At 54.3% G+C, this 16,986-nt stretch overlaps 1 protein-coding gene and 1 long non-coding RNA gene across 2 annotated transcripts in view; one reads left to right on the top strand and one right to left on the bottom strand.

The window, feature by feature from the left end:
* The first annotated feature begins 2,157 nt into the window (after window positions 1-2,157).
* On the top strand, window positions 2,158-2,479 carry LOC131482357 (uncharacterized). The gene is made up of 2 exons (XR_009246916.1): window positions 2,158-2,261; window positions 2,300-2,479. It is a non-coding gene; the product is annotated as an uncharacterized LOC131482357 (long non-coding RNA).
* Window positions 2,480-16,305: 13,826 nt separating this feature from the next.
* The window catches only part of RPH3AL (rabphilin 3A like (without C2 domains)), a 107,328-nt gene continuing 106,647 nt past the window's right edge, over window positions 16,306-16,986 (bottom strand). The window contains exon 9 of the mRNA XM_058675814.1: window positions 16,306-16,502. Within this exon, the coding sequence (XP_058531797.1) occupies window positions 16,426-16,502 (77 nt within the window). The 3' untranslated portion in view covers window positions 16,306-16,425. The remainder of the gene's footprint in view (window positions 16,503-16,986) is intronic.

Here is a 16,986-nt window from a genome sequence, read left to right as displayed (position 1 = left end):
TGGGTTGTCCCTCTGCCATGTGCATTGCCAAGTGCGGGTAGCAGACGGCAGAGGGGTGAGGCCTTGCTTCTTATTATGTCACTCAGGTGGATATTTGCCTTCTCTGACTTCCGACCACGGAACAGGCTGAGTATGGGCTTTCTTTCCTGGCCTCAGGGGACCAGGCACCGTGGAAGAAGGGACTACGTGCTGGGTTGGATTGGGTTATGGGCTGGTGGTATTGGCCACTGCGTGCCTGGGGAGGCCAGGACAGCCTGTGCCAAGAACCTTTGCAGGGGTGGCCTGCTTGATTGCTGTTGCAGCCCAGCATGGCGGCACGGTTGAGAAGGGGAAGGCTTGGGCCTGTGTGGGCTGAGGGCCGGCTGGTGGCAGGGCTGTGACTGGAACCAAGCGATGAGGGTACCTGTGTTGCTGTACTGGATCTCAGACGGGCAGTTGACACGCAAGGCAAATCCCTTCTCCACAGCCTAAGGCCTGGGGAGTCCCAAATCAAGCCCCAGCAGCGCTGGCATCTGCTGAGGGTTGCTGTGCATCCAAGACAACACAGGGACAGTCGCTGTCACCTCCAATGACACAGGTGGCTGGGCACAGGGGTTTCATGCCCTCTGACTGGTGCTTGGACTCTTCAGTCTGCCCGGGAAGGCGAAGCACACCCCACACAGCTGCAGGCGGGGCTCTGGGTCCATAGCACATGGGCACAGCAGCAGGTGCTCTGCCTCTGCTTTTCACACTTGCTGAAGAGGTAAAGGAGCAGCGATGGATGGAGCCACAGGGAGACAAACAACAGAGTCCTTCACTCTCTGGGAAGGCAACAGTCTTCCCCTAGCTTGCCCTCCCCAGCCTGCAGAGCTCAAGGTCCGGACAGAGGTGGAAACACAGGCAGAGAATCTTGCTCCTCAAAGCTTCCTGAGGCTCAGGGGAGAGAGCCTGCACCCACTGACCAGGGGGAGCAGGGGGCGAGAGCCTTGGGGGATGATTACCCCAGCTCCAGCACTGCAACTGTGAACCAGCAGGTGGAAGATTTCTGTCTCTCTGTCATGCTGTCCTTCAAAATATCAGTTTAGTTTTTTTTTTAAAGATTTATTTATTTTTATTGGAAAGTCAGATATACAGAGCGAAGGAGATACAGAGAGAAAGATCTTCCATTTGCTGGTTCACTCCCCAAGTGGCCACAATAACCAGAGCTGAGCAGATCCGAAGCCAGAAGCCGGGAGCTTCTTTCGGGGCTCCCACATGGGTATAGGGTCCCAAGACCTTGGGCCGTCCTCGACTGCTTTCCCAGGCCACAAGCAGGGAGCAGGATGGGAAGTGGAGCAGCTGTAACACGAAGGGGCTCCCATATGGGATCCTGGTGTGTGCAAGGTAAGGACTTTAGCTGCTAGGCTACTGTGCCAGGATCCAGTTAAGTCTTAAAAAAAGAAGAAATGGATAGACTGTGGACACCCTGAGGGCACTACAGACAGTGTGGATATCCTACACCCAGCACAGGCCTGGCACGTAGCAGGCACTCTGTGGGCTCCACCTCCCTGCCTTTCTGGTGCAAACTATCACCTGCCCTGTGCCTGCCTCAGTTTCTCTGTGGAATGTAGCGCTGCCATTCCCGTCTGGTGCCGGGAAGGGCACTGTGTGGTGGATTTGCCAGCTGGCAGGTATAGGGAGCTCTAAGCCCCATCAGTCACATCGCCTACTGTTCCCTACACTGGGCTGGGCAGCCTATGTCCAGGTCAACTGTGTGTAGTCTGCCCTTTCCCAGCCCTCAGGAGCTGAGCCTCTACTTCCCTGCACCTGTGGGCCTCTGGATATGTGCACTACCCACAGATCCCTGCACACAGAAGGTAGAAGGGTTCTCCTCCATGGGTAGCCTGGGGTGAGGGACCACCAGGAAGTCTCTCTCACACACACACAGTATCCCCTGGGTCCACCGACTCAGAGCAGGCCAGGGAGACTCGCAGACTTCTCCACCAGCACCCAGGATCTTTTTATGAAGGCTGTGAATTGCAGGCTGGGAAGGTGCTAATGGCTTCACACTGTGGCTTCACACTTAGCTTGCTGGCTGTGTCCCGCTGCACACATACGCCCGTCCTGACAGCTCGCAGGGGCTGGTGCTCCTCCTTTCGGGAAGGCTGCAGCGTGTGGCTCTGGTGGTTCTTGCTGTTGGTGAGGCAGGTGCTGGACCCAGACTGGGGGCGAGGCTTGGAGTTTCCGGTGGGGATTGGCAGGGCCACTCACGGGAGCCTGATGATGCCACTGTGGGTCTGATGGTCTCTTTCTTGCCAGCATGTGCCTCTCCTTCCAGCAGGGGAATGTGTCTTTTTGAGGAAAAGGCCTTGATGTAGTAGTTGGCCCCATGTCACCAGGTGGCACCTCTGGCTGGTGTCTGCAAGCCCTTTAGCCCCAGCCTAATGTGTGTCGAGTTTCTAGTCTCTCCTGATGGCACCTGTGCATCTCCCATGCGATAAATGTCCCCCCGCCCACCTTTTTTTTTTAAAGACTTATTTTAAAATTTTTATTGGGAAGACTGATCTATGGAGAGACGGAGAGACAGAAAGATCTTCCATCTTCTGGTTTACTCTCCAAGTGACCGCAACAGCCAGAGCTGAGCTGATAGAAAACCAGGAGCTTGCTCCAGGTCTCCCACGTGGGTACAGGGTCCCAAGGCTTTGGGCTGTCCTCTACTGCTTTCCCAGGCCACAAGCAGAGAGCTGGATGGGAAGTGGAGCTGTTGGACATAAACCAGTATCCATATGGGATATGGCACTTGGAGGTGGAGGATTAGCTAATTGAACCATCACACTGGGCCCAATGATGAATCCCCTTTTAACAGACACACCTGTGAGCCCGCCCTCGAGCAGGGTACCTCCTGCAGGGGCTGGGTGACAAACAGAACGCAAGTGACAGGGTCTGCATTGGGAAGGGTCTGGGGACCACCCCCTGCCTCTTTTGCACCCACAGGGACCCTAGCAAGGAAGTGTGGTAGAGCTTGGATGTGAGCAAGTCATGCTAAGTGCCTGCACCGTAGTGTGGGGCTGCTGCCAGCCACACTTGATGTCTTAAGTGATGTGAAAAACGGAGCTCTTTCTGCTCACTTATTACGCACCTTCTCATAAACACATCATACTCGCCACACTGCATTTATGAGCTCTGGGCCCAGCAGTAGGGAGATGCTAACACTGACCTAATGGTGTCATTTTGCACACGATTCTGGGCAGCTGTGCTGACGGCCCCTCCTGGGACACCTGCAGAGCACAGGTGTGCAAGCATGTCAAGTCCCACCCGCACCAGCTTTCCAGATGGGAAGACTGAAGCCCACGCCCGTGGGTCTGGACGTCTGGCCTCACACGGCTGCTGAAGCTGTGTAGATCTGTGTGGAAGGATCAGTTCTCCCTGCTTACCCTGGCCAAAGTCTAGGCTGCCACAGTGGAAGGAAGCTGAGGGGGGTGGAACTCATGTGTCAGGGTGGGACTCACCTGCTTCAGGTGGCAGGAGATCGGATGCTATGGAAGACTCATGCTGAGTTCTGGGGTGGCAGGGAACTCTCGAAGGGACCTGTGGAAGGATGAGGTGTTAACCTTGAGCGTGGTGGCTGTACCGGAGACACTCCCTACCCCACAGCCCGGGCCTGGGTTCTAGTGGCTTCCAAGCCAAGGGTGAATAGTTCAGCAGCACACATGGCTTAGGCTGGGCAGGAACTCTAGTGAAGTCCAGGGCCAGTAGCCAGGAGTGCTGCCTTCAACAGCTCTGAATTAATGATGCAACTCAAAGGTGTCAATAACGCACCCTTAACATTTACAAGCATACAGTGGAAGGATGCCTCCCATCAGCCAGCTAAAAACAAAGTCAGTAAAGGTTCCGCGAAAAGCTAACTGGGGGCCCAGCATTGCGGTGTGACTAGTAGAGCCATTGCCTAAAATGCTAGCTTCCCGAAGGGCGCTGGTCCAGCAGATGGAAGATTCTACGCTGTATCTTTCTCTCTCTTTTATAATATAAATAGTTTTTAAAAAGTGCTAAACCTAGACTTAGCATCTGATCCAGTAATTCCACTCCCAGGTATGCACCCATCAAGCAGGGTCTCCAACAGTTGCTGATACGGTTGCGATCACTGCCGCCTTACTCCCAACAACCTAAGATGAGCTCAACCTCCGTTTTCATCAACAGACGAATGAACTAAAGGGGGTCCAGCCACGCGATGAGTTATCATTTAACCATGAAAAGGGAAGATGTACTGATCTGTTCTTCAGCCTGGAGGGACTCCAAAAACGTATCACGTGAGCCAAGGCCACGAGAACACAACCACCGTGTGATTCCATCTGTGTGACATATCTAGAACAGGTAAATTACACAGGTCAATTTGAGGTTTGCAGCATTACAGGATGGCACAAAATTTCCACCTTAAGACAGTTCCATCTGGCCAGAAACACAATCCAGGCATCCCCCATGGGAGTGAGATGGGAACCCCAATTACTTGAGCCATCATTACTGCCTCCCAGGGCGTGCCCTGGTCAGGAGCCCGAGCTGGGTGATGAGCTCAGGTGTCCTGATGTGTGCCACAGGCATCGTGGGCATCTTAGCTGCTGGGCTCAGGGTTTGCTCCATCACTGAGCACACGCCCCCTGTGTGACCACTCCATGGTCAGCTGCAGAGGCGCTGTGCAGGGGCGGGGGTGTGGCTGCCGTGGTTGGGCCTGCCTGGAATGCCTGTGTGTCCAGGGCAGGGCAAGGCTTTGCTGTGCTTGCCCTTTGGGTGTGATGTAGTTCTGTCTTCTGTGTGAGTGCAGGGGCTACTTTGCTGGGTCTGTGCTGTGAGTGAAACTCAGATGATGAGGCACAGGCTCCCGTGCTCCTGGCCCTGGCGACTCTGGGGGCCCATGCCTCTGTTCACCATGGCCCACTGACCCACCCACCCACACTATTCCTGGCACCTGCTCAGGCATCACTTCCTCCACAGTGTCACACAGCGAGCATCCCACGATAGTTCCTGTGGTGGCCGAGGCTGTCCTGCCCTCTTGGGCAAGTCACAGGCATCACTGTCCCAGCAGGCCCCCTGCAGGTACATGCATCCTTGTAAACATGGTAACCCAGGTCCAGAGGGTTACCCTGCCTGGCCAAGGTCACACAGACCTCTGTGTCTTTCCCTGTACAGGGCAAGGCAGGGATGGTGGCAAGAAGGTGTGTGGGGGGGCACAGTCCTACCTTTTCCTGCCACTGGCTCCGGGCCTGAATCCCACCCCCTCACCCCCACTGACAGTGAGGCCCATTGTGACTCGTGGCTGTGCCCTTGACCCCCCCCCCCAGTCCTGCTGCCCTGGTGGTGTTTGTACCTCATTATGCTTTTACGGGCCTGGGCAGAGGGCATTCAGGAAGCTCCATTACCTTTCTATCATTGCATCTGCGCTTCAGACCAGCCTACCCCAGGGCCTTGGAACTCCCCATGTCCTCCCCCTGGACCGTCCCTGCACCTTCTAGAGAGCCCCCAGGAGCCCCTGCAAGGCAGCTGAGCCCAGCTCCTGCTTACTGCTCACTGTGGGGGCAGGGGCTGACCCGCACTCACTTCACAGAGACCAACTGCTGAGCAGCTCCCAAGCGAGGAGGCCCAGCCTGGCTCCTCCCTGCCTGTGTGCATTCCCAACCCAACCCTGGGCGGGTGGCCTTGGAGACAGCCGCGTGCAGCAGGAGGAGGCGGGAGGCGAGCCGAGGGTCATCCGTCACGGAGAACGTGGGGAGCCTGGTAAATCAGGAGCCTGTCTGAGCCCCCGCCCAGCGTCTGCCCGGCACACAGTCTGGGAGCCTGGTGGGCAGGCTGCCCCTGTGGGGCCTGGGGACAGCCATGCTCCCGGCCCACCCTCTCCCTGTCTGTCTTTGGGTCCTTCACCACGTTACCCAGAGGCTACTGCTCCCCCAGGCAGCCCCATCGGCTGCAAGGACTGTAGCCATTGTTGCATTTTAATAATTTTGAATTTCAATGCACAAGGGTATAGAGAGTAACCTAGTAAATTCCAAAGTGTTCCCACCAAAATGAACATTTCATCCTTTTTTAAACTTACCAAAAGTGAGCTGCAGCTTGGAAAATTGCATAAAAGGCAGGTGCATAGCACAAGGAACGATGGTTATAAAACAAGCCAGCCCAGCCAATAGCCAAGGTGTGAGCTAGGAATGCCGTCAGTCCCCGGGCCCAGCCCTGCAACGTCCCTCTCATGGCACACCTCCCCTGTAGCTCTGCTCTATACTGCCTGTCAGGATAGCACTGCTAAGCTCCTTGGTTTTCAGCAAAATACAAATGTAGGGTCTAGGCGTTTGACCCCCACTGTGACAGCTACAGCCTGTTTCACAGTACCTGGGTTCGATTCTGGCTCTGGCTCCTACTAATGCAGACCCTGGCAGGAAGCAGCCAGGGCCCAGACCCTGGGTGCCTGCTGTCCATAGGGTAGGCCTGGATGGAGCTCCCAGCTCTCACTCTGGCCCAGCCCTGGTTGTTCCAGGCATTTGGGGAATGGAGCCAGTGGGTGGAATAAATCTTTAAAAAATATATATTTAGTTTTGTTTTCATTGGAAAGTCAGATATACAGAGAGGAGGAGAGATAGAGAGGAAGATCTTCCATTGGCTGATTCATTCCCCAAGCGGCCGCAATGGCTGGAGCTGAGCAGATCCAAAGCCAGGAGCTCCTCGAGGTCTCCCATACGGGTGCAGGGTCCCAAGGCTTTGGGCCATTCTTGACTGCTTTCCCAGGCCACAAGCAGGGAGCTGGATGGGAAATGGGGCCACCAGGATTAGAACTGGTGCCCATATGGGATCCTGGTGCGTGCAAGGCGAGGACTTTAGCCACTTGGTTACTGCGCTGGGCCTTTCCTGCTTGTTTCTCTCAAGTAAATAAACAAAAATGGAAAACAAAACCAAAATCAAATGTGGTATAAATACAAACACAACACCTTATGGCTAAACATTTCCCTTTGCGTGTCCCCACCCCAGGGTAAGTATTACTATGCAACTTCATTAACAATATGATTGCAAATATTTGTTGGATAAATATTCTTCTAAGTAGTGTGACACTTCCTAAATGGTGGCAGTCTATACATGCTATTTTGCACGTTGCCGTTTCATTCAAGTCTCAGTGCCTTTTACTAAATGGCCATTACGGAAATGCCCAGCAACTCAGCCACCCCTACTATGCAACGGGCTGGTTGTTAGGGAAGCTGCGGACTCGCTGGCCTGGCCTGCCTGGAGAGCACTCCCAACTCTCCTCCAACCTGAAATACTTTTCCTTCTCCTGATTGCTCTTTGATACACATTTTAGAATACTTAATCTAAAAAATTTCTATTTATTTTTCTGTAAGTCAGAATTACAGAGAGACAGAGATCTTCCATCTGCTGCTTCACTCCCCAAATGGCAACAATGGTCAAAGATGAGCCGATAGAAGCCAGAAGCCGCAAGCTCTTCTGGGTCTCCCACATGGGTTTAGGGGCCCAGACACTTCGGCCATTCATTCTCTGCTGCGTTCCCAGGCCATAAGCAGGGGGCTGGATCAGAAACGGAGCAGCTCGGAACTGAACCAGTTCCCATATTGGAGGCTGGTGCCAAAGGCAGAGGATTAGTCTGATATGCCACCACCCTTGGCCCTTCAATTTACTTTTTATCTGAAAGATAGAGAGAGAGAGGGAGATAGGGAGATAGACGTGTTTTTCATCTGCCGGTTTACTCTCCAGATGTCTGCAACTGCCAAGTCTGGGTCAAGTTGAGGCCAGGAGGCTGGAACACAGACTCTGTCTCCCACATAAGTGGCAGAGAATCAAGTATGAATCAGGATGAGCCATCATCTGCTGAGTCCCAGGGTGTGCATCAGCAGGAAGCTGAATTCAAAGTGGAGCCCATATGGGATCCTGGTACATGTAAGGTGAGGATTTTAGCCGCCAAGCTACCTTGCTGGGCCCTGCTGCTTTTTTTCACTGCTGAAAAGCAAAGGGGAAGAGGAAGGAGCTGTGGCGAGGGAGAGGAAGATGTCAGCACGCACTCGTATCCCTGTGTGCTCAAACATACATGCATGTCTACACACGTGCATACACACATGTCCACGCTGTACACAGGCGCAGGCACCATACTGGTGCAGTGAACACACGGCTGTGCAGGGGTTTGCAGGTCCCTGGCTGCTCAGAGTGAGCCCATGGGCACTCAGGGCTGTGGTGTGTGCACTTGCAGCTGGGGTTGGAGGTATGGGGGGTGGGAGTTGGGGGGTCCTGCCTTTCATACAGTCAGGCCTAGCAGACTCTCATGAGAGACTAGGCCGTTCCCGGAAGGGCACCTCCCAGCTGGGAGGGCTGGACCTTGGTACTCCATGTCCCTTCTCTGCTCAGGTGTACCCACCGGGCACTGACAGGCCCCACACTGCTGGGAGCAGTGATGTGACTCTCTGTGTCTCCTGTCACTGGCCTGGGTGTTGCCGGTACCAAGGAGCACTCTTGGGCCTCTGTAGGCCTGTTGGGGGGGGACTTGCAGTCCCCAACACTGTGCAGCATGTGGACACAGGTCCCTAAGGCAGGTGCACACATCTGTGGTTGGCAGCTCTGTCTCTGCAGTGACTCCCTGAGACAGGCAACTTGTGAAGGCAAAAAATGTGTCATGTCATGGCTGGTGCTTTTGGAAGCTTACAGTGCAAGATCAGTGCACCCTGCTGGTCTGGTGTCTGACATGGGTGGAGGGGCTGGAGAGAACAAAGCATCCCTGGGAATCCACTTCCTGCTGGTCCAAGGACCTCGTTAAGCCTGCTGGCTGAACTCTGTCCAACGGCATCCATTCTCTGTCCAGGCAGCACCACTCACTCACAGCGCTGAGGAATGCTCACTGCCTATCAAGGGGACGCTGAGGCCAGCAGTCTTCTGCTGGCTCCCACAGCTAGTTAGAGGTTGGCTCTGCCTTCAAACTCACCTGACTCTGCACAAACCCATGTGTGGCCTGTGCCTGTGCCCTCCCCTGCCTCCGGCCCTGCCCCAACAGCAGCCACCACAACCCGGGACGTGGAAGCCCTGCTGCCCACAGGACATCTTGATTCAGCCCAGGGTAGTGGATGGAAAAGGGGAGGTGGATTGCAAAAGCAAACAGGAGGAAGTTGTTACTTGTGCGTGACAACCTGGGACAAGCAGAGGATGCCACGGTCAGTTATTACTCAGATTGGAATTCCTCCACTGAGACAGCACAGCCCTTTCCTTGTTTGCCCACTTTCTCTGTGATCTGCTCCAAGGCTGTGGCTTTGCACATCAAGCACCCAGACTGCCTCTGCTGGGGCCGTGCTTCCTTCCTCTTTGCCCATTTGCATTTGCCAAGGATCCTGAGGATCCTGTCCACCGTCTTCATGCTACCAGCCCAAATGCTGCACCGAGTTAACGAAATAGAGAAAAACTCTTTTTCTTCTCCCCAAACTTCAAGGCAACTTTGGTGCTGGGAACTTGGCCAGTTCTTGGGAAGTGATGGAATCAAAGGACTTTCAACAGTTGTTTTGTTCCCTTTTCCATTTTTCAAGTCTTTGGGTTGGAGCCTGGCTCAGGCAGGCTGCAAGTTCAGAGCGAGGATTTGGTGGATCTTGTTTATCTCTTGTCCACCAGCAAATGCTTCCACTTCCTTGCAGGCAGCAGTTCAAACGAATGCTGGGAGGGCTGTTGGGGGCTGGTCTCTTCAGGTAGATATTTAAGGGAAAGCAGCGGCTCCAATGCTCTGGGGCCCACTAGCGTGGGCACAGGGACGTCTCAGGGCTTGGCTGGCACCCTATTATAAGATGGCCACACACTGACTTGCTGGAAGGGCATCTTCCCACCTCTCCTGGAAAGATTCCTTCCCATGAGAAGGGTCGATAACAAGCCCTAAACAGGCGGGGAAGGGCCAAGGTGCAGTTCCCCAGGAGCCTCCAAGAGTGGTCAGCACCCCAGGGGGAGGGCGGGCTGGGCTGGAATCAGATGGGACCTTGCCCCACCCTGCTATCCTGTCCCCAGACTGGTCAGGGTTTTGCATAGCTGCATGCCTGGGAGCTCACCTCCAGGGGACAGCTCCTCCAAGATGGGCCCGGTACCCCAAGGGGCCCAGGTACTGCACCCAGAAGCAGCCTGCACCCAGACCAGCCATGCTATGCTCCCTGGGATCATGTCCGAGGAGCAGGGATGGAGAGGGTGGGTGAGGCAGGGCACCCTGTGAGCTGCCACATCCTGCTGTTTCCCTGTGGCCATGAGCTGCACACAGAGAGGTGAGGTCACTTATTCCAGGTCACACTGCTAGTTCGCACAAGCCTGGAGAACTCGGATTTATTGATCCTGCCCTGAGGGCCCTTCAGGTGGCTGGTGGCAGGTCCTGCAGCCTGTGGCCACTGGGACACACCCCTGCCTGGACCAGCAGGGTGGGGGCAGCCTGAGGCTGAGCTCACACTCTCCCCTGCCTGCGCCAACAGTGGTGGCCCACAAGGCTCTCATTTCTTTTCTGGTTCCGACGCCTCCTATCCCACCGTGGACAGTGTATTCTGCGTCAGGCAGGGTCTGAGGAAAATTGCCCTTTCCCGTGAGTCGTTTATTGTCTTGTTATCCCCATTAGCGGACCCTGTGTGAATCTGTTCCACACTGAGCTGCTTGAATTCGCAGCGTGGCAGCCCCCAGACTGGTCAGGAAGGGCTGCTTCCCGCTGCAGGAGTGGCTGGAGGAGGAGGTGCCAGCAAGCCCTGGTGGTGGTGGGGATAGGTAGGGGTGGAGGTGGGATATGGGGATCAGCAGGGAGGGAGCTGAGGACAGACCACAGCAGAAACCAGCGGGCATCCTGCTGGGCTGCTGGGACCTGCAGCTTGTGGGAGCTTGTCCCTGGATCTCTGCCTGCTTGGCCTATGTGCGTGGTCATAGGTACATAGCACACTGTGTCCCCAGGGGAACCCCCTGACAATGGTCTTGGATCACCAAGACCTCAACTGGGCCTGCTCATTGGTCATACAGGTGAGAGTGGTGGGCTGTACCCGTCTCTCTGTTCAGTCCTGGCCTTGCCACTGTGTGGTACAAGTTGTATGACTTCTCTTAAGCTGTGGTACCCTTGGTGCCATGTGGGGGGATGTAGACCACTTCCCAGGGCTGTGAGAGTTCACTGAGGTCAAGGGTGTAAAGGCTGGACTCCAGTCAAGCACAGGTGATCAACTCTACCCCACCACAGCACAGTTCTGCTTCCCGGGAGACCTGGGACAGCGGGTCACCCTAGCTGTGGCCTCTCTGCCCCTTCCACGTCCATGGCAGCATCCTGGGGAACTGAGCCCTGGCTGACAGCTCTGCAGACCCCTGCAGCTCTCTGCGTCCCCTCCAGCCCCATGGCTGTACCTGCTGCTGCCACATCAGGGTGGACAGAAGGGTCCCTGCGCACCAATCATTCTGAATCTCAGAGGCTGAGCTGTGACATGCTGTTGTGTGCCTGCAGGGCCACCTCCAGACAGAAGGTGTGCAAGAGGTACTGCAGTAGCAGTATGTGTGTGTGGGGGGGCAGGAGGGTATCAGTGGGCTTCTATCCTGTAGGGTGAGACCCTCCCAAACGAAAGCAGTGGGGGCTCCCTCAGGGCCCCTGCTGCCTCTCACTCCTGCCCATTGGCCCCCACATCAACCTTTCAAAGTGTTTGCCTAAACCAAGACAGTGTCTACATCCAGAGGGGTCAGACCCAGTGGGAGTGTCCCACATGGAACTGGGCTGAGCTGCAGAGACTCCACTGTGGGGTCTGCTCCAGACCCTTGCAAAGGAGATGGTCCTGGCCTGTGAGGGTCCCTGTGTGGGGCAGGTGACTAGGCCCATACCCTTCTCCTAGCCTGGCCTGGAGCTGGTCCAGTGTCTCAGTTAACAGGGAAACTGAGGCTGGTATGGCAACCCACCAGCACTCGCACTGACACCTCTGGGAGATAGCCGAGGGGAAGAGTGGGTGGATGTAAACTGGGAGCTGTGGTGACCCCTGGGCTGGCTCATCAGCATCTGGAGTAAGCCAGGGATGCTTAGTCCCGCTAAGGGCTGTGGCAGTGTTCATCTGGCTGTGATGTGGGGGGTTTTAGGTGCAAATGCACAGTGTGAGCTCTGCAAGGCTCACACAGTGAGAGGCTGTGTGAGCTGGGATGGTGGTGCCCCTCTGCCCCAGGCCCTCCTCTTTCATAGCCGCAGGGGCCTGCAGGCCTGACTGGGGCTTGGCTTAAGATCAGTTCCTCCCACAGGCAGGACTTGGGGCATTGTAGGCCGGGGCTCCTGGTCTGCTGGCCTTTTCTTACACATGGAGAGGAGCAGGTGCTTCGACAGGTGCCTATATGGAGGTGTTGCCATCTCTCAGTCCACCTGCCTATCCGTGCATCCATTCTTCTATCCACCCATCTCACATGCCCTCAGTACACTGGTTTACCTGGAATATCCCCCCCATCTCTCCACATATCCCCCAGCGCTCCACCCGTCCATCTACCTGACACCTATCCATCCACTGTCCATCAGCATTGACTCCCCATCTATCCCACCTTTCCCAGCCCACTCATCCACTCATTCCTCCACCCACCCACCCTCCTGCTTCTATCCATTTTTTCAGTTCTTCCATTATCCACCTACCCCATCCACCACTCATCCATATCAACTCTTCCATTCTTCTGTCCCCACTCATCCATCACCTCCCACTCCCACAAACCGTACATCCACCTATCCATCCACAACATTCCCTGCCAGCTAGCGATGGTGCAATGAGTCCTGTAAGGAGCCGATGGAGGAGATAGGCTCTGGGGAACTCAGTGCTGATCACCTCTGGAGCAGGGGCGGGGGCAGCGGGTGGTGAGGGCAAGGGAGCCCACAGAGATACATGCTCTCTGTTCCCCGTTCTCACTAGAGCCTGTGTAGAGGAGGTGGCGGGGGACAGACTCTGCTTGTCAGCTGCTCAGCAGGTTCAGACAAACTTAAAATGTCCCTGAAGAGCGTCTGCCGAGGCGGGGCTGAGCGCTGAGCTTGCTCTGCGGTAATTGGCAATGAGGAAGCAGCAGACATCCTGGGGCTGCCCAAAGCCCCCCGGGAGCCGTGCCTACCCCAGCCTCTTGCCTTCCCTACTCCCCAGCTGCTCTTTCCCTCCTGGGCATGCATGTGGGTTGGCACATGCCCCTTGGCTTCCAGCAGCACACAGCCTGGGAGCAGCGCCTTGTGGCAGCTGCTGAGGGAGGGAGAAGGAGTGGTCTCTCCATAGGGGTCGCTGGGATTTAGCCTTGGGGAGGCGCTGCCAGCATGTGTGTGCGGTCTGGCAGGTCCTCCTCCTGCAGGCTCTAGACCCCAGCTAGTGCCAGTTTCCCTTTGGTCTCATCCCTGTTTTGGGCAGCAGAGCCCTAGCCAGCACTGTATGAACACTTTTGGTCATGAACATTCTGTAAAATGGTCAATCTGCACGTCCTGGTGTGTGCATGTCTGTGACATCCAGCTGTATACACACATGTAATAATGTTCTGGATCCACACACACATGTGTTCTATGCAGACATGTGCATGTACTGGTTTGTACACGACATTCTGAGTCATGCTCACATATGTGTAATAATGTTCTGGTGGCTACATGCACATGTGTTCTATGCACACACACGTGCATGTATGGTATGCACACATGTACATGACATCCTGAGGTGTGCACATGTGTATAATCTTTTGGCACATACACACGTGTGAATGTGTGTGTATGTCATTCCCTTTGGGAAGGACTCTATCGCATTTCTGACTGGCATCTGGAGCACCTGTCCCACAGCTTCCATCTGATCACTGGAGCTGCAGGCATCCTCCCTCCCCCCCAACAGCAGCTTGGAGGTCGCTCTAGGCTGGGTGTCTAGTTCAGCCGCAGCCCCCATGCAAGTACTGCTGAGGTGCTTCAAGCGCAGGTCAGAAAGAGCTTTCTGGCCTAGCTGTTTGGCCTAGCAGTTAAGCATCCAGACAGGGAAGCTTGTACCCCTATCAGAGCACGTGGGAGTGAGTCCTGCTTGGCCCCCAAGTCTGGCCTCCTGTTACTACACACCCTGGAGGTGACAGGTGATGCCCAGGCAGGAGTGTCCCTGATGCCCACATGGGAGACCTGCAAGGAGTTCCTGCCCTCTGCCGCTGGCTCGGGCCAGCCAGGCCACCTGGGGCCTTTCTCTGCTGCTCATGTAAATTACAAGAATAATAAGGCGCTTTCTGCATGTGCTGTTCCTCAAGTTCCTTCAGTGTAAAATGCTCCATGTGCCATGGGGCACATCTGGGGGGATTGGGTTAACGAGTCTGAACTCTGAAACCCCCCAGGAAGCAGGTGTAGTGCTGACGGTGGGAGGATGGAGCCTTCCGCAACTCCCACCCCCACACTCCGGTCACAGCAGTTCACCCAGATCACAGGCAGGCAGTGAGTGACAAACTCAGAGCTGGCAGCTGGACCAGGACAGAGTCCCTGTCCCCAGAGGCCTGATCAGGGGCTGTGATCACCACCCGAGGCTGCCCATTAGCAGTCACCGCATCAAGGCTCAACTGTCAGTGGGGTCTGACTCAGGGACTGCAAGGGAGGGACACAGCCGGGCCACTCAGGACAGCCACCTGCAAATAAACACAGGCCCTGGCAGAAACTGAAAACATGGGATCCCCTCTCTCCAAAGTGATTCAGCGTTTCCAGGATGGTGACAGCTGCTCAGGACACCAGCATCCCCTATCACAGTGCCCATTTTCAAGGCCCGGCTCTGCCTCCAGTTTCCTGCTAACCTACTCCCTGGCAGGCAGTAGGTGATGGCTCTAGTCCTTGGGTCCCTGTCACCTACATAGGGGACCAGGATGGAGATCCTGACTCCTGTAGGATCAACTTCCTTACCCAGCCCCAGCTGTTGTGGGCATTTGGGCAATAAACGAGTAGATGCATGATCTTTCTCTTTCTATCTTTCAAATAACATGAAGATAAACAATTGGAAAAATGAAGCATAGAATTACCCTATGATTCCAGCAATTCCAAAGAATTCCCAAAATAATTAAATCTAGGACTCAAATACACAGGGAGTCTTTAAAGTTTATGGAAAATGCCTATGTTGAAAGTGCAACGTGTAGATGTGAAACCAGTTTTGGCTGTTGTAGGCCTCTTGGGGAGTGAACCAGCGGAAGAAAGATCTTGGTCTCTCTGCCTTCCAAAGAAAATGAAAACAATCATCACACGGAATGGACAATCACCAGGGTAATTCAAAAACATCTGAGCAGGGTTTCCGCTGACCAGGTACCACTTTCATATCATCTTTAAGTTGACAAACCCTAAATAGAGCCTTCCTGAGTCAGGGACCCCGAGCAGGCAGCCAGTAGGGGGGCAGCCCACAGCATGGGTTTTCTCCTCCAGGCACATTCTCCGTCCCACCCTGCTGCCCCCTGGCTTACTCAGGAGTTTGATTGATGGCGTGTATATCGATTGTGTATATATATTGTGTGTATTTGATTGATTGTGTGTTTTCCAACTAAAATACTTCACTGTTACAAAGATAATCTAGAAGATACAGCTTAAGAAGGGCAACCACAGGGTTTCTAACATGAATGAAGCGGCATTCTCCTGCTCACCCCAAGCCTGTCTCTTTGCAACTTTAGGACTCTTACTTCGATATTTTTGTATTTAAGCCTCCTGCTGATCCCATTTATTCTTATTTTATAAAAAAAATTTATATGCTCATCTGAAAGGCAGAAGCAGGTTGGAGATGTGGCATAGTGAATAAAGCTGCTGCCTGTAGCACTGGCATCCTGTACGGGCACTGGTTCAAGTCCTGGCTGCTCCAGTTCCAATCTGGTTCCCTGCTAACGCTGCTGGGGAAGCAGCAGATGTACCAAGTCCCCAGGCCCCTGCACTCAAGTGGGAGAGCTGGGAGAGAAACCCCAGGTTCCTGGCTCCAGACTGGCCCAACTCTAGCCATTGCGGTCTTTTAAATAAACTGTACCTTTTAAATAAATCTTTTTTTTTTTCTAAAGAGAGGCAGAAAGATAGATAACTCCCATCTCTGGTTTATTCCCCAAATGCTTGCAACAGCCAAAGCAGGGCTGGGACTGAAGTCAGGAGCTAGTAAGCAGGAAGAAACACAATCCAGCTTTTCCGTGTGGGTACCGGGATCCCAACATCCTGAGCTATCCCCTGCTTCTCCTGAGGATAAAGATGCAGTCAGCAGCCAGAGTCAGCAATGGAACCCAGGCATTGTGACACGGAATGTGTCTTAACTGCCAGGCCAAACAACCAGCCCTGATTCTATTTTTTGAGTTTTCAAAAATATGTATTTATGTCATGCATGTTATATTATAAAACACCAGGGATTAACTCTCACCCACATCTCCCCAGGCTACTGGGACAGCCTTGTTCCTCTGCCCTCAAGCCAGCCCTGTCGGCTGGCCTGGCCTGGAGTTCTCCCCACAGCCTCACCATCACCCCTGGATGCTCTGCCTCTCTTCTCTGCAGGGTCTTCACTCTCCTGCGATCCCTGCATCCTCTCTCCTGCCTTTCTCCCTTGTCTGGCTGGAGCACATCCTGTAGTAGCTACCTGGGAAAGACAGCATGAGAAGTAAGATTTTTCGACTGATGTGCTGGACAATGTCTTCGTTCTCCCATTACACTTCACTGAGATTTGGCTAGCATGGACTAGAGTTCATTTCTGGCCCCATTCCTATTGTGTTCTGGCTTAAAACTTTGCTTTGAAAATGTTGACATCATTTGAATTCATGACCCTTTGATGTGACCATGATTTTTTTTTCCTCTTTGGAAGGTTTTAGGATAGGTGCCCTGAAACTTCGTAACAGCTTTAGTGGCAGCTTAAGCCACTTCTTGGGATGCCTGCAGCCCATACCCAGGTGCCTGGTTTGAGACCCAGCTACTCTGCTTCCCATTCAGCTTCTTGCTGTGTGTCTGGGATGACAGCAAATGATGGTTCCAGTGCATGGATCCCTGCCATTCCTTGGGAGAACTAGAGACAATTCTGACCTCTTGGCGTTGGCTTGGCCCACTGTTGCGGTCACTTGGGAATGAAC

The sequence above is a fragment of the Ochotona princeps genome, chromosome 17, assembly GCF_030435755.1.
Source record: "Ochotona princeps isolate mOchPri1 chromosome 17, mOchPri1.hap1, whole genome shotgun sequence".
NCBI lineage: Eukaryota > Metazoa > Chordata > Mammalia > Lagomorpha > Ochotonidae > Ochotona > Ochotona princeps.
This window is presented reverse-complemented; position numbering and strand designations above follow the sequence as displayed.